Raw genomic sequence first — 22,890 nt, 5'->3', positions numbered from 1 at the left:
TTTAGATCAGTCTTGCCAGTGAAACTTGTTTTTTCTCCCAGAGCAGTGATACTTCTTTCTGTAGAGAGGGAAGGGTATATGGGCCTTCTGCCGCTGCTGTTTGTCACCCGTGGTGCTGCGGCAGGCAATAGCTGCTCAAAACAACCTACGGTAGTTGAATGAGTTCCTTGGGATGAAGAGCAAGTATACAGCTAAACTTTTTTGGCTTATGGGGCATGAGCAGAGCAGTTCACATACAGCATGATTTAATGCTGTCCCTGTGCATTGCAGGGGCATTGGACTAGATGACCTTTGAAGGTTCCTTCCAAGCCAAACTATTCCATAATTCTGTGATTCTAATACAGTGTGTGCAGTGTGGTGGAACAAATAGCAGAGGCTATATTTAAAACAAACGAAAAAATCCACTGTTGATTCTCAGTAATTAACCAAATTTCTTCTGTTTCCTTCCCAAACTATGTGCTCTGCATTGTTCTTCTGGGGATGATGATACTACTGGGAACAGCAGCAGCAATTGCAGGCTCAACATCTCTCCCATGGCCATGGACCTCCAGTGCCTCTAACACCGCATCCATCAGGACTTCAGCCTCCAGGAATCCCTCCACTAGGAAGCAGCGCTGGCCTTCTTGCCCTTTCTAGTGCTTTGGGTGGGCAGTCTCACTTGGCAATAAAAGATGACAAGAAGCATCACGATGCAGAACACCACAGAGGTGAGAGGCATGGCAGGCCTGATTAGGACATTGTCAAATTTGACATTGCTGCAAATCATGTGCATCTCTAAAGAAATCAAGTTATATAAAATGAGGAAAAACAAAAACAAACTGTTGGCAAACTTAAAAACGTCTGCATATATACCACTGAAGCAAAATTCAGCTTTGAAGCTTTCAGTATTTTAAAAGGGGATCTCTAGGTGTCACTTGCTCTATAATTCACAAGGCATGTTGACATCCTAGTAAATGCTTAGTTGTAGCACAAGTGGCCTGCACCGTATTGTGGAAAACAGTTTAATGGCATAATGGGTAACTTTTTCAAAAAGTCATGTTGTTAAATGGGTGGGTGGGAAGGTAGGGGGAACAAGAAATTAAATTTTGAAGTGAATGTGTTCAAACAGAAGATTTAGATAATTGCATCTGTTACTTTAGTTTCATAGGCTTAAAATCTAGTACGCAATTAAATATTGGGCAAAATTGCACTTGACTAATTTTTGAAAAGAAAGTAATTTATTCTGTCATGAAATACAACTAGGCTTTGTGTATGGTTAAACTGTAAATCATGTTTACAAAATACTGTAATTTTCAGGAAATCACTGTATTAGGAATGTGCAATGACTTATATAAATAAAAGCCATTTTAAAACTGTTTGCGGCTTGTGTTCTAATTTTTTCCCCCCTTTTTTATTTCTGTTCTTGCCTCTGTGTCTGAACGGGCATGTCTGTGCATTTCTTGGTTACTGCGGGAGCAGACAGAGAGCCGGGCACAGTAAGTACCAACATTCCTGCTATTGTTTCCCCTTCTGTATAATGTAATAATCAGACATTGCACTGCTTGTCTGTTTTGTCTTCCTTTTAGTTAGTTTCATGATACTGGGCAAATGTGTTCTCTGTTAAGATAGCTCTTGATTTATGCAGAACACCAAGTCATTTGTTCGTGGGACTGTATGAATTGGATTTGTTTCTGGGCAGAATGATTATGGGGAAGCTTGAACTTTAGTTTACATATTTGGGGTGTGAGAGAAGCTGCAAATCAAACACAATGTTGACTGGAAATCAAAGTATAATGTCATTAGTCAGAGTTAAAATTTTTTACTGTAGGTTTTTCAGGAATTACAGTTGTGAAACAGGTGAGAAATTTAAAATTCATGTATCATGATGGTGTTTGGCCCTAGAAGTTTCTTTAATGGAATCTCCTTAAGCCCTACAAATGTGTTCACTGCTTAATTTGTGCTTCAGGTATAACTTCCGTAGCAATACTTTTTTTCCCTTTAGACATAAGCTGTAATAGAATTGGTCTAAGACAATCTTATCTGAAAACCAGTCAAGAACTACTTTGTTACAGCTTTCTTATCCTGTTGTATTTTGAGTGATATTGCTATATTAATCTGTTGGAGATGGGCTGGTGAAACTTTCACATCATTTCAAGTAACAAAGCTAATGCTATTTGTTGATGCTGGAGGTGAAGTTGAGCTCTGTTTTGTTTCCTTTTCTCAATTAGAAAATAACTAGAAGTTGCTTGACAGATACCTTTATGATACTAAACTTCTGATTTTTATTGCTGCTCTTTTTTTGTTTTGTTTTGTTTTTTTTTTTTTTTTCTTTTACTAGGGCTTGACAGTTATTTACTGGAAACAATCTGCATCTCTTTTGCAGCAAACTTTTTTGTTTCTAGATTACTAAGCAAGAAGGATTCATTTCAGCTTGCCTAATGTTACTAATGACAGTGTAACTGTGGAAATAATTTTAGGTTGTGTTTTCCTGAAGCTTCAGAGTTCTTAAAGATGTATTTCTTTGAGTGGGACATATTTCTTTGAGTAGTACATATTTCTTTGAGTGGTGTTAGTCAACTGCAGGATTCTCATCAAGTTGTCTTAAGAGCTAAGGAAGGAGGATTGCAGTCCGTGTCTGTGGGCTCACACACTTGCACATGTGGGAGTGATGACTTGGTGTTTTGCTGTGGTTGTTAAGTTTCCTGGCCTTGCCCTCTTTCCATCCTTACCTGCCCCTGTCCATCATGTACTTTCCTAAAGGGTTTTTGGGTTAAAATTAAATGCTTCACAGTATTGTGAGATCTGGACTCTGAATTCATCTTGTAGCTGACAATAGTTCTTGCGTATGGAAGGAGAACTGTAAAAAAATAAATCTGGCTTTTGTGTTGTGGGAAATTTGCAATATCACTTGCTTAGTTTACTGCATATACCAGTTTTATTTAATTAAACTACATAAAACTGTCACTGGAGTAACTTTTGTCTCCATATATGTGAGTCATGATTTCTTGGTTATTATCTGTAGTGGGAGACCCTGGATAAAAAAGCCTGAGTAACCTTTAAACAATCTGAGACTTTCTTTCATAAAATAACTTTGCTGTATGCATATATCAAGTTCAGGTTACTACACTGTGGTGTCCGTAGTTTCTGTTTGGTCCCCACGGAGAATAATACTTTGTAATTAAATTAAACTTTAATAGCTGACTACAGGTGAACTTAAATTTGAACTTAAACTTATTTAAATACCATGTTACATTAGAATCTTGGCTTAGCAGTAAATGGTGTCTTCAGTGAAAGAATCATAATTTCAGTGACAGTGAAGTTCAAATTTGTGGCTAAAATGGTCAGGTGGAAATGTTTTAGTCTTTGAACTCTAATTCTCTTAATTTTAATGGATTCCTTTTTAATATAAAATACATTTTTAGGGATAGTATAAAATTGGTCACAAGTACACAAGCATACTAGCAGGTCTGCTTGATTTTTACATATGGTTTCAACTGAGCAATAAGTTCTTATTTTGCAAATTACTTTATAACACCTTGGGTTGCCAAGATAAGATGAATTTCATTTTCAAAGTAACATATTAGTGTAATTGTACTGCTAGAGATCCTCACAAAGGCTTGCTTTCATCATCCACAACTCCAGAACTTGTGCTTGTCCGTCAGTTACCTAAATTAATCATTTTTGGCATTACTGTGCAGTTCTACAGTATGTTTTCCATCAAATATGTTTAGAGTGACCTTCAACTGACAGCTGACAGCTTTAAATGTATAAGTTTGAAAGATTACAATTTAGTGCTTACCTATTTGGTTTTAAATTGAGGGGTTTTTTTACATAACTTTGAGTTAAACCACATTGCAGCATATTGATAGAGCATATTGTTTTTTAAATAAGATTTGGGTTTATTTTTTTTTTTGAAGTCTTCTTAGGCAAATAAGCAGTCATGAGCTTTTGTGTATCATGTCTTTAGAAATACTTAATAATGCAGTGAGGTTCATGTATTTACAACTGAATATGAAGATGTAGTGATTTCATTATTCTTGATTGTGATCAGTGTCCATTTTTCTTTTGCTTTATGTAAATGGCAAGGGCTACATTTTTCTTTCTATATTACTTGAAGTTTTGGGAAGTAAAATGAAAGTACGTTCTTTGCAAATGCATGTTTGTGTAATATATAACCATTGAGTTAGTAATAATAGCATACTTCATACATGAACTGCTAAAATTATTTGGTCAAAATTAAATCACAGGACTACGTAGGTAATGGCAGGTAGGTTTTGGCTGATGTATCTCTGACCATTCAAAACTGGGTCATGTTATTGTGGGAAGACAGGCATCCCTACTGTTGTGACACAGTCTGACTGCAGGTAATGATGCCAGGTGAAGTAAGCAAATTTTGCAACTGAAGATTAATAAAGATTTGGGAGACATCAGTGGAAAAGAACTTTGATGTCTGCATTTTTTTCTCTAGGGAACATACTGGCAACATTTCTCAAACTCATCTTAGATGTTCATTTATTGCTCGTCTTCCCACTGTGCTAGTATCCTGTTTGGACAGAATCGAAATGCAAATGTTGTGAAGCGCTCTGTTGTACCAGTAATGATTTGTAGACAGTGAAATCTGACTTGCAGTTTACATTAAAGTTGGTGTTTGTCTTTTGTCGTCATGAAAACACTGAACTTGTTTTCTAAGACTTATGAAGTAGTCATACATTTTGCAAGAATTTTTTTTTACCTACACTGTTAAGCATAAATGCTGCTCTTGTTTTTTGCAAAGCAAATACTCTTTTCTTACAGGATAAGAATTTTCAGTGTCTCTAGCTCTCTGTCTACTTCCCTCCCAGTCTTGGAGGAATGGAGCATACAGATTTGGATGCTGCTTTTTGGTTGATATGTGCAAGCTGTTTTTGTTAAGTATTTTAGTTCTTCTAAATAAGGGAGAAAAATCAAAAAAGGAGTTATATGAAAATGTAGGGTACTCGTCAGTGTAGCACATGTATGCTTCTTTGTGTTTGTGAATAGTGTTTATTTTCCATTATATAGCTTGTAATCTAAAAATGCAAATTTATTTAGTGAGTTATGTCTTATTTTTATTGGCTCTGTCAACTTAGAAGTAAGTCAAATCTTACAGTCTTCATGGATGCAAACGGCCAATTAGTTTCAGCAGAAATTTTTCGTATAGAAAAGATGTAGGATGACACGTTACAGTTTAGTTTATAACTGATAGAAAGCAACATGAGGCTGATGACAAAGAATAAGAGGATTGGGGTGTTCTGGTGTAAATTTTTATGGGTACCCTGATTCTCACAAACATCAGCTAGAAAATACTGAAATCAACAGAAGCCTTATTCTCTGTTAATATCTCCTGATTATGGAATCAATGTGGAGAGCGATTCAAATCCATTTAGGCTTCTAGATTTCATTGTTCCTAACATGAACATACTAGGATAAATATAACTTAAAATTGTGGGTGAAAAGAGGGTGAAGTCAGTAGCTTTCAGTCACTGGCAATTTAAAACAAACGCTACTGACTTTATAAGTCAACTTTTGGGTTGTTGATATATGTTTGTAAGAAGAAACATATTCAACAAATGGAAGTTAATGATTCTTGATTTAAATAACTTTGAGTGCAATCTCGTGCCTTGCTGGGGGATGGTTAGCTGCTAGTCCCTCTTCAGATGTCCACAATAGTCCTATCAGTGAGTCCCAACTAGGGGCAGTGGGACTGTTGAGTAACTGATGTGGCTGTAGCTGTTAGACTTGATCCTGTTTTGCCTACTCGACAAGGGAGCACGTTAGTTACTGTCTAAGAACTGGTATCTGTAGATAACACTTGCGTGTGGTGCAGCAGCACAGATTTGGTGTAAGGTTATATAATATATATATATTATTTTTATTATATATATTATTATATATATAATATAATATAATATATAATTATATATATTATATATATTATATATTATATAATAATTATATTATATTATATAAATTATATAAATTATAAAATTATATAAATTATAATTTATAATTATAAATAAATATATTAAATAAATAAATAAATAAATATAAATAAATTTATAATTATAAATTATATAAATTATATAAATTATATATATATATAAATTATATTATATTATATAAATTATATTATATTATATAAAATTATATAAATTTTATAATATAAAATATATATTTATGTATATATAATTTATTATATATGTATATTATTATATATATTATATATATATTATATATATATATATAATATAATATAATATAATATAATATATATAATTATATATATTATATAATAACAAACACAGTGGCGCTGCTTAATATGGGCAAGCGCAGGTCGGCAGCTGTAATGACAGGCTATGATGGCAGGTGAGTGCAGTTGGTTTGGATGTGCAGAGACAGTGAATGGCCAAGCAGAGAGCAAGTGTCTGTGTGCACGTCCTTGGGGGAAAGGGGACTGGGAGGGATAAGGAGCGCATCACTAGAGAAGTTCTTAGTTGAGACCAGGTGTAGTTGAACCACGAGTACAGATGTCATGTAAATACTGTTATTTAATTGCTGTAATGATCAGTATAAAGTTAATTTTTGGTTCTGGATGTTCTAGGGGGGTGTCTGTGCTGTATGATAACAGGGGCTAAGTGAAATACAGTGGGCGCTGAGCCTGTACAGCTGGCACACGTAGTTGTGGTTTGGAAGCAGTTCTGATGGGGAGCTTCAGGGCCCTTGAAGAACCAGGTTTGAATAGCGAGTGTTATCCTCCTAATAGGGAACCTACGTTTTCTCTATGTGTCATTACTAGGTTTTACTTTCAAATTTGCTGCTGGTGGTTTCAGTGTTTAACTTTTGCTGGCAGCAAGACCGCTTTATGATCCTCAGTTTCCTGTTACACAGCCCTTAGCCAGTGTGGTAACTCTTACAGGATGTAGTGCTATGTTAGGCTTTTTGTCTTCTTTCGGGTCTTATTTGAAGAAGGGATTCATGTGAATAAATGTGGAATTATTGGAAGAAAAATAAAACATTTACATAAAATTGATTTGGCATTCTGATCTGAGAGTCATGATTTACAGATACTGCATTGGTAATCCCTAATAAATTGAACTCCTAGTATGAAAGCAGGGATTATCCTCAGTCGTGTCTAGTCTGCTGAAATTAAGACAAAATGATATCTTTTTTCTCTTTTTGTACAAGTGCTATTATTGAAGATCAATCCCAGCTGAAAATTTCTATAGCATTATTGAAAATTATATAAATATTATATCTAAATAAAAGTGTACTATTTTGCAAACAGATCAGATGTTAGTGGGCGTGGTAGAAGAACTATTTTTTTTTTTTTTTAAGAGAAGATAAGGAGAACTCTATACTTGTGAAGCTGTTGCTGCTGTCTGCTAGCTAACCCTATGCTTGGTAGTGAACATACAACAAATATAAACTGTACTGGAGCTGAAATGAGGAAAGGTTGCTTTTAGTAGGCTGTTCTCACTATTCCCTGAACCTTAAGTGGGTAAGAAGTGTCAATAACCCAAAGCATATATGATCTTCTCTTCCCCAGTTCTTGTTTGTATTTCCTTTGTTACTTTATGGGTCAGGATACACCATTACTTTAAGATATGCGTATTTTCATATTGTTGAATATAATCTTATGGTAGTAGGTTACAGTAGCAAACTGGTTTTCATCAAAAGTTATGATTTACCTGATTTCAGTCACAATTGTTAGAACTTCCTTGAACTACTAAGGGAAAGAAAACAGCAAGTTTGTAATTATTGAGTTTGCTGTTAAATTTTGCCGGGGTAACAGCGTGGTCTTATTTGCAACTGCTTGTAGATTTATTGTGAAAAAAGCTGCTCTACAACTTTTAGCATGGAAAGTCTGATTTCAGAGAACAGGGACTTAAATGAATGTGGTAAGTCAGAGAAGGGCAGCGTAAATATGACTATAGAGCGGAATATTTTGCAAAACAGGCTTGTGAGGACTCTATTATTATAATTGTATTTTAACATGATAAGTAAGCCATCAGTCTTTTGAGGAGATGTAATAATGTTTGTTTGGCATTTAGGAGACAGTGGGAGCTAGGTGTACATAGTTCTTACGTGTGCTTCACAGTACTGAAATTCCATAATACAAACTGTACAGAATATTGACAGCATTCTCTAAGTAGACTTTACATTAAACCAGAAAAAAATATTGGCCGTTGTAGTTACATGCATTTGATGCCAGAATTTGTAGGCTGTTCCGTACGCTTTTGTGTAGTAACTTCAAATAACAGGGTTGCTAAATTTTTCCCAGCCACTGCTTCTTTGCCACCTTTCCATTATTTGTGCTTCGTTTTGGTAATTTAAAATGAGAAACTGCATTTATTCACTCTACTACATTTGTCTTCATTGTTCCATTCTAAACTCTTCAGAAGTAAAATAGTTTAATGATTTTTGTTAAGGGAACTGTCTACTAACTAAAAGACTTGCCTCCTTAAGAAAAGACATTTGTAGAGCACGAATCTCTGTGCAAGTTTGAATTTACAGCTTCCTTCTTAATGTGTTTCTATTGCTACAGGCATGATGGATTCAATATTAAAATTTAGAAGATGGATTTTAATGCTTTTCACACTAGTGAATCCCTGAGTTTGTGTGCATCTGGGAGTAGATAAGGGGTTAAATTCAGACTATTTGTCAAGGCAATTAGTTCAGTGATCCAACAAGCCCACCTTTTAGCTGCAAAACATTGTGGAAAAGACATTATTTTGAGCTTCTTTTTACTGAATTTCATTAGACCCTCCTGTATGCTTTATGTAAGTCCCTTGGCATTTATTTAGCTTGAATAGTCATGAATAAAAGAGCTTAGGGTTGCCTTTAAAGTGCAACTTCTGAAGTAGGAAAAAGAGGATTCAGACTGCCTTATGTACCCTGTTTTGTTTTCCCTCTCCTTGGGACTAAACATTAACATCTCTGCAAAACTAGCCTGCCGTCCTCAAGTTTTAAAGGGGAAGCTATTTGATGCACAGTTCACTGGCTATTAGTATATGTTTGAGTTGTATTAAGAGTAAATATCTCTGGCTCTTGGGTAGATCTAAGTATTTCCTTTGAGGGTGTACACTTATATCATTGTATATATCTGTCAGTATTAGGCTTTTACCTTGTGAGAGGTATGTCTATGTGTGTAAATACGTATTTACTTATATATTTATGTGAGCATATATTTATTTATGTAAGCATGTACTTGGCTTTTAGGAACTAAGCTTACCAGGTCTTTGTGAAATGAGATTTTTTTCTCAACTCTTTCAGTATTGTTCATAGCATTAACACATCACTGAACAAATTGCCCTCTTGCATATGCTAATCCTGCACTTAAAAGAACTCATTGTAACATTGTTTTAATGCTTTAGCTGGAGCAGAGATGGGAATCACAGGCATGTCAAATTGTCATGTGACTGAAAAATGTCTAAAATGCCTTTTTCTTTGGGTCAACAGTTTGTACTTAGCATAACTTAGCATGAATGAAAGCAGTCCATGTAGTTTGAGGAAAAGATTAGCCTTTTGTGTGTGTGTGTGTGCCTCAGTTTTTCAGACCAAGTCTGATTAAACAACACTTCAGCCTTAATTTTACACTAGTCGTGAATGTTATGCTGAAAGTAAAATATTTGATCTTTGTTTGCCATACATTTGTTGAAAGCATCCAACTGGAGATTACAGCAGCTCACAAATGAGTACTGCATAACTTTATTTGGTCAATATTTGTTATTTTAAGAGTTAAAGGCACGTTGCTGTATATCTATCTATGCCTGCAGGTCTAGACATACCAAAGCCTCAACTGTTTATGATGGTCTGGAGGTGAGCCATCATTCAGATTATATTTAGTAAGTTTCTTTTATTATGAGATCTGTATATTTAAAAAAAAAAAAATCATTGTTATGTGCTCATGAATAAACAGCAATCCTTCTTCTCCTGAACAATATATTCAGTTGAATTAAGTAGTTAAATAGATGATGACTGACAAGTGAACTAAACTTTTGAGAAGTTGAACAATGAAAAGCTGAGCTTCTTAGAATGCATGAAGCTGTACATGTTTGCCTGGAGGACTTTGAGTTGAATTAAATTGAATGAAAGACTATGTAGGTATCACATTTCTAAAGCATCTATCACATCCAATTTGAGTTTTTAAGCATATGTAAAGGAATCTTGAAAAGAATTTTTTATTAACCTTGTTTTTTGTCTTTGCAGAGTAATTCTCTGTTGGTCCCAGACAGTCTGCGAAGCACAGATAAACGCAGGAATGGCCCTGAATATACCAATGACATCAAAAAGAGAAAGGTGGATGATAAGGATTCCAGCCACTATGTAAGCAGATCTGAGTCAAAGAAATGATTAATTTATTTGCACATACTGTTCTGATGTAAGGAGTAAAAGAGCTATGAAGAACAAGGCAGTATGTTTTCAGAGGCTGATGTAGTACATGAATATATGTGCCAGGGAGACCATATTACCATTGTGGGAAGAGTAGTGACTCGGTAGTTTGGGCTATTACCAAGTAATACTCTTCAACGGGGAATAATGAGCTAGGAGTAGCTGCTTGGGGTTCACAGATATTCTGGGGCATTTCTCAGAGTCCAAGCAAAAGATCCTTTCTGGACTGCTCTAAAACCTGCAGGTTGGTTTGAAATGGAAGATTTTGTTGAGTTGAGGGGCTTTAGTACATTTTTTTGATACTAGCTGCTACCACCTTGGGTAATAATTACCATTGCAAACTGCGTATCTGAAGAGGTTGTGCCAGCTTATTAAAGTTTGCTTTTGGTTGATATGGCAGTTTCAGCAGAACGCAAACTGAAATAAAAAAAGTTCACAGTTTGTGTTCTGCATTTTCACCTAGCTTGCTTGCTACTTGGTTTTGAAGAGGCCCTTCCGTACAGTAGTGTGGGGTACATGAACCTGAAAAGGTTCACATAGGCTTTCAGCTTCAAGTATAAATTCTCAGTCAAATCACAGGATGATACTTAAACAGGCTTTAGACACTAGGGCTGCTGTGAAAGAGTACTGAAAAGCAGAACTTAAATCTAACAGAAAATATTACTCTTAGACAGCAATAGTGTGGCAGATTGTCTGGTTTCTACAAAGCCTATCACTAATTACTTCCTGGTTACTGAAACCCAAGAGAAAATCACTTTATTTCCCCACTGTTTGTTAGGGAAATTTCTCCCCTTGGACCCAGAATATCTCTGAGCAGCTATTGGATAGCCTGAAACTATTAAGAGTAGATGAGGCTATTTTTCCCTTTCTGCACACTGTGGTGTTGTAGTACTGTTACGGTTTTGCAAGTTGTATTTCCACTACTTTCTAATAATCACATTTTGAATAGAGCAAACCTCCCTATCTTATTCCCTCAACTTTGAGGGTTTTATATTCTATGGGAATTTTTCATTTTAAATATTTGAAGATTAAGCATTCTTAAGCTACATTTCTTATTTAAATAAAAAAAAATAGAGGAAAAACTTATTTTGCTTTTTTTTTTCCCTTGTATTTCTACTGGAAAAAAAAAATTGAAATAATATTATTGCATTGTAGAAGCAGTTTGTTTTAATCCACATTTTAAATGTGTGGATCTCTTTGCTATTTCCTTGAAATGGACTTTACAGATAAAAACAGCATCAAAATAAAGAATTGAGCAAAATAAGGATATTTGAAAGTTCCAGATTTATTCTCATCTGGAAGATGATCTTTCTTTCCTGATTCTGCAAACACAGAGCTGCTGGTTTTGAGCTTGTTTTAAGTGAGGCCCTATGAGGGACAAGGAAGTACTGGATTCGTCAGAAGGGAGATAAATGAGCTTTAGGAATTGTTGCTTTTGGAAATAAGATGCAAAATGCTTTTTTTTTTTTTTTTTTTTTTTTGTCTTCTGAGTGAGTTTGGTGTTAGAACTTGTATAGTTTCAACCTGTGAGATTGTGAGTGAGCAGAATTTTCTGATACTAAAAGTCCCCATAAGAGATGCCTTTGATACTCCCAGTAAATTTCCATTTCTCAAGATGAGAAAGGCAGTGGAGTGCACTTAATCATTGCTTGGCAGCTTTTTTTGCCCTCCACAGGGGTGGCATTTCTGGTGAACAACTGTCCCACTTACTGTGTTCCCATGTACACAAATATGTTCTAACCTATTCTTGCCTTCTGGGTGCTTTATACTGTTCAAGGGGTGGCAGATAACCCAAGCTGAAGCTTTCCTGTTCGTTCTCCTTTTGCACCCTGTGGTTGAACAGCTTTCTGAGTGGCAGATAGAGCCACCATTCTGTCTTCAGTGACACTCTGGGTTCCCCACTATGTTTGCAATGATTCTTGCAGCAATATTCAGCTGCTAAAGAAGAAGGAAAGGGTTGAACGTATATGTTGGGGTTTTTCATGGGTTTTTTGAAATATTTATGGCCTGGAGTGAGAAGAAGAAACTGGTGTTCTACTTCCTCTGCCAGTGTTAAGTGTGATAGGCCAGACACTGAAAGCAAGAGATAGGGGACAGTTTGAGCAATCCTGTATAGCTGATTTGTTTGCCTAGAAATTTTTTACCTAAAAGTACTGGTTTTGGAAATATCAAACTTGCCCACATGAAAATTTTAAGTTTTGTCATTCACTTTTTTTTTTTTCCCTGGAGTTATGACTCGTCTTGTGGTTGAACCATCAGGTTCCACTGTGGAAATCACTAGACCACTGTGTACCATAGCATGTGTCTACTGGGACATCCCAGCCCATTTTGGAGATAGGGACCAGGAGGCACTTGTGTAACAGCTAACATGAGGCACTAGAACAGCTCAGGTGAACACAGATTTATGTGAAACAATGAAAATGCAGCTTGACAAGCCACAATAAAACATTTCAGTTTGGGAATGTCAAAGTATTACGTTTTGGGGTTTTTTTTAGGCATAAAATGTTTAAATGCCTTGGCATTTCTGAAGCTTTTTCTTCCCCAGAACTTTCCATTTCAAAATTTTCCTTTCTGTAAAAGGACAAAAATTGTTCTATTACTTTGAGGAAGTTGATTCATTAAACAAATGCCTGCAAGCTTTCTGCAACTTACTGGGTTTTTTAGGTTTGCAAAGCAGTAATTTCCATAAGATTAACATGTAATATTAGCAGATGAACAGAATGAGTTTGTGTTAAGGAGTAGTAGTAACGCTGTTTATGATGATAATAGGGAGTAGTCTTTGACCATCTTGCACTGTTAGTGAGACCACCACCTTTCAACTAGTTCTATCTTATTTGGGTTTTATTATTGAAGCAGAAATAAGGTGTTGTGTTCCTGTTTTCATTGTTTACCCTGTTGCTCATAAGTACTGCTTTTTGTTTAGGAAAAAGAATGTCTCAGTAGATGTGTAGTCTTTCTCTCTGGGCTCTTAATGTACTAATTGAAATGAACACTATATTTATTTATTTTTAATAGGACAGTGATGGGGACAAGAGTGACGATAACTTGGTTGTAGATGTATCCAATGAGGTAAATTTTTTCATTTCTGTAGTCTTGATGTATGCCCAAAAGTTAAGGAAAATTGCATTTAGATGCTAGAAGAAAAAGAATCTTCTGTGTGGATATGTTAAAATATTCACAACTTCTCCTTTTTGTTAGTACCTCAGTTACTATGTCTTCCTCTGAGCTTTATCTTGTCAGCTTTTCCTTCTGCTGCTTTGTCCAGGTCTATTCTCTCTGCAGTTATGTTCTGACACCTCTCAGCTGCTCTGTAGTGGTGAGAGTTGTGGTGAGAGGCAGGTAAAGGGCAGAGGTTCTCAAACTACTGTCTTCAAATGAAAAAGGAAGTCAATACCTGACCTTGGATTTAATAGTAGGAGTATTATTAAAAAGATTTTTGGTAACTTAGTAGTATTTTAAAATACTGTGTTAAATACAGCATTTTCCAGAAATGTTTAGTTTTTAGAATGAAATCAGCTAAAGTCAGAGTTTTGGCGGTGGCATGACGGTGAAAGGAACATCCTTCCCTTTCCTTCATCTTTTATTTCATACAACAAAGAGGTTTAGGAATATGGTAGTAAGCCTGAATATGGTAGTGAGATTTTGCTGCTCTGTGAAAAGCACAGGGAGAGAATCTGACAGAGAAGTGTCTTCAGCAGCTTGAAGTGCCCAAATGATGTCAGCCAAGTAGAAAAATGGATATCCAATTAAGGACTTTAGTAATCCTTTCAGAAGCCCTGCTTACAGTGAAACTGCTCAATCATCGATCTGTGGAGTTAGTACCCTCCTGTGAGGACCACTTCCTCCTTGCTACTGTTCTCATGAGCCAGAGGAACATTGAGGACCTAGAGCTCTGATGGTATTGTAGCTTGCTGGGCTGGCTATATCATGTTAAAGTAAATACAGAGAGTGCTCTGGAAGAGAGAAAGACAACCACCTGAGAGGTGATTTCCATCTTTGTTGTAGATTTAAGTAGTGAGGCAATTGCAGATGGTATTTAGAAGGAAATGGCAGATATTATGGCATATAAAGCATGCATCTTTATCTCTTCTTCTGAAGACAAAGATGAGCAAGGTTTGTGTGGCCTAAAATAGATTATTGAAATGTTTGTTGTCACTAGTAGTGTGTAGAGAACAGTATAAACTTAGTGCAGTTCCTTTCGGTCTTTCTTGGTCTTATCACGTCATCTGTGCTTGCTTTAGTTTGTATTTGGGTATACTTAGATTTGAAGCTCTATGCTTGGAAGCCGTTTATGACTACATATAGTGTAAAATGAAAACAGATTGCTTACTATATGCTTTTATGTCTCTAAATGGATGTGAAGGGATTTCAGCTTTTTTTTTTTTTTCTGTAGAGATAACAAAATGTCTTGTCATTTGAACTTACTACGTAAATTCTTCTGTTTTTTTTCCCCATAGACTTCTTAGTGGTGGTTATGTACTAACCCATGACACAGTTCTGTGCTGTTCCTCCCTTCTCATTGTTTTAGGATCCTTCCTCTCCAAGGGCAAGTCCCACTCATTCACCACGTGAAAACGGTATAGATAAAACCCGCCTGCTGAAGAAAGATGCCTCTAGCAGTCCAGCATCTACAGCCTCTTCAGGAAGTTCCACTTCCCTAAAATCCAAAGAAATGAGTCTGGTGGGTAGCTGCCTGTTGTCCAGATAAGTGTTCTTCTTTCTTGTAAAGACTCACTCTCCATTTTCCTGCAACTGCTGTTTTTCCAGGCCTTTGCTTCCCTACTCAGCAATGTTTCCTGCTTCATTTTGATTTCTTATGTTTTCTGCACTTCTGTCAAATGAGTTGCAAATATATTACATAGTTCAAGAGTCACTTTAGCATTATTTGTTCTTTCTTGAGCAGTAGCTTTATGGATTAACACAGTCTGTATATAGTGACTAAGGAGTTTTCCAGGCTTTTGTTAAACTTCTAAATAAGCTGTTACGCTTTGAAAACTTCCTGAAGTATCAATAGTATTTTGGTCAGATTCTCTGTAGCTTCTGTCTCACAATTTTTTTATACTGTTAACTACGGTGATACTTTGTTTTTGTACTTAGACTTACTGTGTCCAGTAATAACTGAGACAGTAAGGATTTCAAGCTAAAATAATTTGGTGATGCATACTCTATTGTCCTGAAAAAAAATAAGTTCAGGAATTTTTTTTTTTCATTCCAGTGGAAGAAGGAAAAATAACTTTCTGCGTTTCATTTCTTATTTTAATTTTGGCAGCAATCAAAAAGGTCAGCATTTCTCTTTCACAAGTTAATGTTGTCAGCATTGCGTGGATTTATGAAAACTGGCTGAGGGACTAAGTAGTAGGTGCCCAGCATCCCAGCTGCTGTTGTGATAAATTGTATAATATGGCCTGGATTAAAAATAATACTCATTTAATTTGTTTAATGATACCAGCATGAAAAAGCCAGCACGCCTGTTCTGAAATCCAGCACACCAACTCCTCGAAGTGATGTGCCAACCCCAGGCACTAGTGCAGCTCCAGGACTTCGTCCAGGCCTTGGCAAGCCTCCAACAATGGACCCTCTGGTTAACCAAGCTGGTAATGCATTACCTCACATGTTTTTATGGTTCCAAAATTATCTTTTTTTTTTTACATATATAGTTCTATGTGAATGTTAACTAAATGTATTGCTTTGTTCTTGATATCAGGAGGGGGTTTGATGAGAAGCAGATGTTTGGATTATCAAGAGTTTGAATACCTTTCTATCTCTTATCCTTCTTTGTTTACTTTTTTTTTTTTTGTTACAAATAACCCAGGGACTGAAAACAGTATAAAAAGACTTCTCAGAAATTTCTGGTACTTGTTCTGAATGCAATCTCTTCTCTAGCTCTTTGTCTAAAGCTACTAATATTTGCTGCAGTGTAAATCTTGACAAATGCAGGGGGAAGTTTACTTTTGCTATTCAGCATAGTTGTTTCAGACATAACCTGTGTAAACCATGTCTGTCAGCTTTACTGCTTAATTTGGCAAAGGAGAGATTAATGTAAACAGGGAAATATGACAGAAATGGAAATAGGTAATTCTAGAAGAGATTGTTAGAAGTAATCAGCAAGTTCAGACTTCAGTAGAACTTATTCACACTGAGTGAAAAGAGGTGGTGGCAGTGATAAATTATGGCAGTGTTTCTTGGCAGTATGTGGGAAGGTTAGGTATTGTAGTGGACAAAAGGGGTTGTTTTCTTCCCTGTATGCAGGAATATAAAAATAGAATTACTTGACTTCTTTATTTTGCAGCTGCAGGTTTGCGGACACCATTGGCAGTTCCAGGACCGTACCCTGCTCCATTTGGAATGGTACCTCATGCTGGCATGAATGGAGAATTAACCAGTCCAGGGGCAGCCTATGCCAGTCTGCACAATATGTCACCCCAGATGAGTGCTGCTGCTGCTGCAGCTGCTGTGGTTGCCTATGGAAGGTCTCCTATGGTAGGCCATACGTTGCATGCAATCTCAGTCATGTGAGTTGTGGTTCACCGAGAAGAGCTACATGCTTCATTTAGCACTGTCAAATTCCCAAGTTACAGCAGCGCCAGAGGCTTGACAGCTTCACTGTGCGTTTCACTTTGCTGCGTGGCTGGAGAAACACATTTGCACCTTGAAAGCGAAGAATCTTGGTGTATTTATGAATGTTTCCTTTTTTCTTTACCTTCATCAGTTCTTTCACTGATGAATAAATGCCAAAAAATAATTGTATGCTTTAAATGAAAAAGCAGCTGTGGTAGGTACAAAACATTTCATTGGTGCTGTCAACATCTGCTTTTCTCTTACTGAACCAAATTTGTGTTCTGCACAGACACAACAAATTAATCTTGAAACATACACAAGTCTTTTTAGCTGTGTCTCTGTGTTGGTTGGTACATATCTTGGACCTCTGTCATAAGGGTTGTTAAGAATAGTCGCTGTTGTGGGTATAGTAAGTGGAGCGTAGTAGTTACAGTTGCTGTTGAGCAGAAAAACCTAGAGGCCTGGTTCTGCAAACATGAGTTTGATGGCAGCTTTATGCGTAGATAGACTTACTTGATTGTGTATTTGCAAGATTGGACTTAACATTGTCCTCATATCATTATTGTAGATACGGCTACTTTTTTTCAAACTGGTAAACAGGGCTTTTATATGAAAATGTGGCAATTCTAAATCACATATGCACTCCTTCAAGCATTAAGAATTTTAACTCAGGTGTAGTCTTCAGAAAAAAAGCTAAGCCTGTTTACGCCAGAATTTCCGTTTGAATTATTTGACATAAATATTTGTTGAGGATATAAAAGTTTAGTGGAAAAGCACCCTGTGGTGTAGCTGCATGAGCGATCTGTCTGCTGACGTGTGACATGGTGCAGCGTGGAGCCCAGCAGAGATGTTGGCTGGGGCCTGAAGCTGCTGGCTGTTGCAGAGCTGGGGAGCGCTGGCCTGCCTACACCCCAACGTGCCATGGACTTATTCCAGGGCCTGCTCTGTGCTAACACAGGGGGTATTTGTGTTATGCTTAGTGGTGTGAAGGCATGATATGCATTATTGGTTTTCTATTCACATACAAATACTTCTAGCCGAAGCACGACTAAGGAAAACATCTTATTTCCACCTCTGCCTGCAAAATGACACGCATTTACCTAATACGGTGGGTAAAAGCCACGTTTTGGTTAAATGCCTGATATCTTGGGGGTGAGGAAAAGGGGTTTGCTGAATGAAAAGTTGAAAGTGTGAGATTAATTCATTTTTCATTGTCAGGTTGGGTTTGATCCTCCTCCTCACATGAGAGTACCTGGAATCCCTCCAAATCTAGCAGGGATTCCTGGGGGAAAACCGTAAGTAACTTTTAACATTTTGGTAACATCTGCAACATCTAGAGAGAATAAAGTTATCTTTTGTCAGTGAACAAGAATTCCAAAGGCAATAGTGTCTGGTTGTTCTCAAGAGATTGTTTGAGAGTTCTCCTAGTAAGAGATGCAGTATATGAATTCTCAGATGGTAGTTGTTATATCCCAAAATAGTTGTACATATACCTATTTCAAGGAAAAGCTGCTGAAGGTATACTTTAATGCTTTTTATTTCCTCCTTTCTGGGGGAAGTTTAGGGTCCTACAAACTAGGAGACAGTGGTAAAATATGTAAGATAAAAACATACTGAAACTAAACTTTGTACTATACTGAGGATAAATGTGTCATGCAAACGCGTGGACACCTTGTCTGGCACCAGCCCTGAGAGTCTGCAGCTCTTCATGACAGTGGGTATCTGAAGCAGCTGCTTTAGCAACTGATGCACACCTTGGGTAATGGAGCAGGCTTTGCGCAATGTTTTTGCGAGTGTGCAGCTGAAGAGCAGAAGAATGATGAAGCAGTTGCACAGCAGGTGGTACATAGATGTAGGATAACTTTCAAAACAAGTTCTTATTTCAAAGATTTAATTATTGATGAAGATGTGGTTAAATAAAATACTAGTATGATGTTATGGCTTATTGATGTTATAATAAAATAAGTTCACCAAAAGAACATATGTCAAATTTTTCAGCAATTTGTCTTTGAGAGTTTTTAAGTATGTGTGGACAACTAGTCTATGTAGGTACAAACAGAGCATGGACTGCAAATTTGACTAATCTTTTTTCTTGGAGAGAGTGGGACAGACATAATTGTAACAGATTTTTTCGACGCTCTGTTAGAGCCTCTTCTTTGTCCCTTTACGCTTCATATTCAGTCCTGTTTTCTCTTGCAACAGAAATTTGCAGTTACAACTATGTAGTTGTACTACTTTATCTAATAGGTACTTAGATAATTTTGAAACTCACTTAACACTGCACTTCCTGTGCTGTGTGTTCCTTGTGCATACTCTCTTCTTTGCCAGCCTGTCATGGTTTAATTTTTCCTTTGGCAGCTTCAAATAACTCAGAAACTATTACTGTTAGGATACTATCTAAGTTATAAGACTTACTGTGGTGGAAGTTATATGCATTCGTATTTCTGTTTGCCTTCATTTTGAACTCCTGGTAGTAGCTGGTCATACATTGTAATGTTAGTCATGCAAACGTCCTTGAAAGTACATCAGGTTACAAGAAAAAAAGTATGTATTTTCTTCTACTCTTTTCTGTAACAGTAGGAAAGCAGCAGAGTTTTGTTAGGAAAGCCATCCTGAATGTGGTTTCCTTGTTATCCACCACACTTCTGAGAGCTAGCTGTCTGTTGGCAGTGTGAGAAATGAGTTAAATCTTGGATTTACTTGGAGAAAAGTTGGTGTTATGTTGACAAAATTACCAAAATGGGGGCTCAGTGAGATGGTGTTATATATCAGATGGTGGTGTATTTGGGTTTAGTACAGTAAGGAACAGGCTTTGTTCTCAAAATATTCTTTTATTAATGGTCAGATTCATCCTTGCTGACTCTAGTAGAATTTGGATTACTTATATAACGTATTTTTGGAGATTGCATAGTCCAGTGGCTGTAAGTTTTTACTCTTAAACAGGTATACTTATAAGCTTTCAATGACTTATTAAATTAGTAATGCCTGACAATATTTCATATTATAAGCTATGAAAACCTGTTTTTGTTCAGTCAGAAATCTTCTGTGTCTGAATTCTAGTTGTTGTGCTATTCAAGGCACAAAAGCAGTGCAGGTATGCTGCTGTACTTTGCATCCTGGTATTTCATAGCTTAATTACAGTCTGTGTGGTTTTCTTTTTAAAATATTTTTATTTACTGTTGTCACCACTTTACTCACACTGGTTCATAGATCACCTGCTATGATACATTCTCCCTACTCTCCACTTGACTAGGTGTGTGTTGTTATAGTTTTTTTTTTTTTTTTTGTGGTCATGTTGCTTGGACTGAGCCAGTCATTTCCTCTGAAGTGACTTCTTTGCTTATTTTTATTGTGAGGCAAACCTAAAATTCCATAAGCTGATCTGTTATGTTTCCACTGACAGCTTTAGAACGATCTCTTGTTTTAGTCTTGGTTGGCTACAGCTAGCTAAATGCTGTCTGCTACCTGCAGTATCTCTGAGTATCTCTTGCCTACATTAGTAAAGTCTCCTATATATTTGGTACGAAGTACATGGGTTATGTAATTGTGCAAACTAGAGGAGTATTCCTGGTTTCTTTTCAAAATTGGCCTTTTCCTAAAGTGCAGTTAAGGTTTGTTTTATGAGATGTGGAGCTTTAGTCTGAGTCTTGTTGCAAGTGGTACAGAGAATTTTCAAACTGAACTGTTGAATCCCCAGCCATATGTGTATGCTCATGACTGCACATTTTTATCAGTGGTTATAGTGGGACTTTTTCTCACCCTGCCCTGCTTTCAAGAGAAAATTATTTTCTTTCCAAAGGAATGACATTTATGGTAGCACCCAGTTTTCTTTAACCAGTGTGTACGTCTTAATGACTAGAGTGTTAGGAAAATAAGTAACCTCTTAAGACCCCACTCCTACTTGTATAGGTGCTTTTATCAAGGGACTGTTCTCTGTAAAGCTTGTCTTTTGCTTGCCTTGTTTTGTAACTTGATTAAATATAAGTTTTTACTACCATGTTTTTCTGTATCTGGATGTGAATCCTTTAGATTTCCTTTTTGCAGAGTCTAACCTTGTTAGTGGTGGTACAGATGTACTTAGGAGAGGGTAGCAATCTGGAAAATCAGTGTCTTCTTCAGTTTCTTGATTTTACAAATGAGCTAGTCTTTGCATTTAGTAGCAGGTTTGGTTTTGGGTGGGTTTAGGGTTTTTTTTTTGCTTTGGATTACATTTGTTTGCTTACTTTTTTTTTTTAATTTCCTGTTAGGCTTTTCACGTTTTTCATGTTTGATATTTCTGTGTACATACATGTGACCTGTTATTAGTTATTTTTTTTCTCTTTAGTTGTTTGTAGGTCAGAAATTTATTTTATGGATAAGGATTTTATCCATATGTGTGTATGAATGTGTATAAAATAAATTCTCATATTATTGGTTTCAAGGTTGATTCCCATCAGTAGATTATTTTCTTAGCAGCTCTTCTGGTTTTGTTTTAGTTTTGTTTTGTTTTGTGTTTTTTTGGAGGATGTGTTTTTTCCTTCTAGATTGCTTTGAGTCATCACCTAATCAATAATTAACTTTGTCTTAGGTTTGGGTGGGAAATCAGTGCTAGTTTTAGACATGGATCTGTGGTGGCTGAGTCTTGCACTCTGCCATTTTGATACATTTAACTATACCCTGGACGATTAGTTCTTGGTGTGCTGCTGTGATCGTGCTTTTTGCTTTGCATAACCTTTCTAGCGAGGTACTTATTTAGCTTTTAGTCTTCCATAGTTGCTAAATTAACATTCTTATGAATTTCTCCTTGATGTGAACCATACCTTCTAATAACTGGATTGTGCACTGAACACAGATCTTCAAGCTCAGTGGTAAGATTTTTGTCCATAGTATTGCTTCCCTGTTGTCTACAGTTGTGAATTAATGGCAGCATTAAGGCAAATGCATTTCTCAGTATTTTTTTCAAATGTGATTTTAAATAAAGCACAAGGTGTTATACACGGACACCAGAAAGAGCTGAAAGTACACATTTCTTGTTTTAGTAGAAACAGGGAATTTCACATGGTATTAATAAATGTTAACTCTTTCATCTCCTAGGAATGAGCTGACTTTGTGTTTTTGAAGAGGAATAGTGTGCTGTTCTGGAATTGCTCAAGGCACAAATTAAAGAGATCTCAATTCTCCTGATCTTCAGTTGTTCAATGAATATACAATAAGGAATATTTTAAAGGAAAGCTAATTCTACTATGTTCTAGAATGACAAGGTGGTTTTTTCCGCCCTTGTACTTCTGAATAGAATTATGTGATGATGTGTATGAAGTTAAAGATTTTGTTGTTTCTGTACAAATATTTCTATACCTTTTTCCTTATTTCTTGGCATTTTGTCCTATATAATGAAGCACCATACTCAGATATTCACTGTTTGTTGTGATAAGTACAGCTGAAAATAAGCAGGAGTACAAAGAAGAGCAGAAAATAAAATGCAGTCATCAATAGAAGGAAATTTCTGCTTTCATGTTTTGTAGTTGGGGGATTTTTGTGCTAGTTAAAGAATTCTGTTTAAATTGGAGGGATGACGTGAAAGTGGGGTTTTTTTTGTAAGACATGGTGCTTTAAGTAGGCAGGAATTACATGCATTATGTCAATCTGAATACTTAGAGTAGCTGGCAGGTAGTTTAGTTGATTTGTTGAGTAGTGAATTGATGTGGAGGCCTGCTCTGTTAAATATTTCCTTGAAGGGGAGAAAACTGTTCTGAATGCTCCTCAGCAGGTCAGATGATGCTTACTTACTTTATACTTATTTGGAAGTTGGAGGGCCATAATTACCAGATTTAAACTGAGAAGCTGGGTTGTGTTAGCATTACCTACTGTGTTTGAATGTATAGGAACTCTGCAGGTTCTCAGTGCTGCCTTGACAGAGAGGAGGAAAGTTTTTGGATGCAATAGATCAGAAGAATATTTCTGTTA

General features: G+C 36.4%; 1 protein-coding gene across 8 annotated transcripts in view; it reads left to right on the top strand.

Moving 5' to 3' along the window:
- The window catches only part of LOC136114806 (transducin-like enhancer protein 1), a 72,990-nt gene that overhangs the window by 39,776 nt on the left and 10,324 nt on the right, over window positions 1-22,890 (top strand). For 7 of the 8 annotated variants that reach the window (XM_065860396.2, XM_065860395.2, XM_071802529.1 and 4 more), the window contains 8 exons: window positions 503-707; window positions 1,459-1,475; window positions 10,207-10,323; window positions 13,405-13,458; window positions 14,918-15,070; window positions 15,839-15,983; window positions 16,679-16,869; window positions 18,166-18,242. In XM_065860396.2, the coding sequence (XP_065716468.1) occupies window positions 503-707; window positions 1,459-1,475; window positions 10,207-10,323; window positions 13,405-13,458; window positions 14,918-15,070; window positions 15,839-15,983; window positions 16,679-16,869; window positions 18,166-18,242 (959 nt within the window). The remainder of the gene's footprint in view (window positions 1-502; window positions 708-1,458; window positions 1,476-10,206; window positions 10,324-13,404; window positions 13,459-14,917; window positions 15,071-15,838; window positions 15,984-16,678; window positions 16,870-18,165; window positions 18,243-22,890) is intronic. The other variant, XM_071802526.1, reaches the window with a different exon arrangement.

This window comes from Patagioenas fasciata, chromosome Z (genome assembly GCF_037038585.1).
Source record: "Patagioenas fasciata isolate bPatFas1 chromosome Z, bPatFas1.hap1, whole genome shotgun sequence".
Lineage (NCBI taxonomy): Eukaryota > Metazoa > Chordata > Aves > Columbiformes > Columbidae > Patagioenas > Patagioenas fasciata.
Note: the sequence above shows the minus strand (reverse complement) of the source record. Positions and strands in the feature narration are given on the sequence as shown.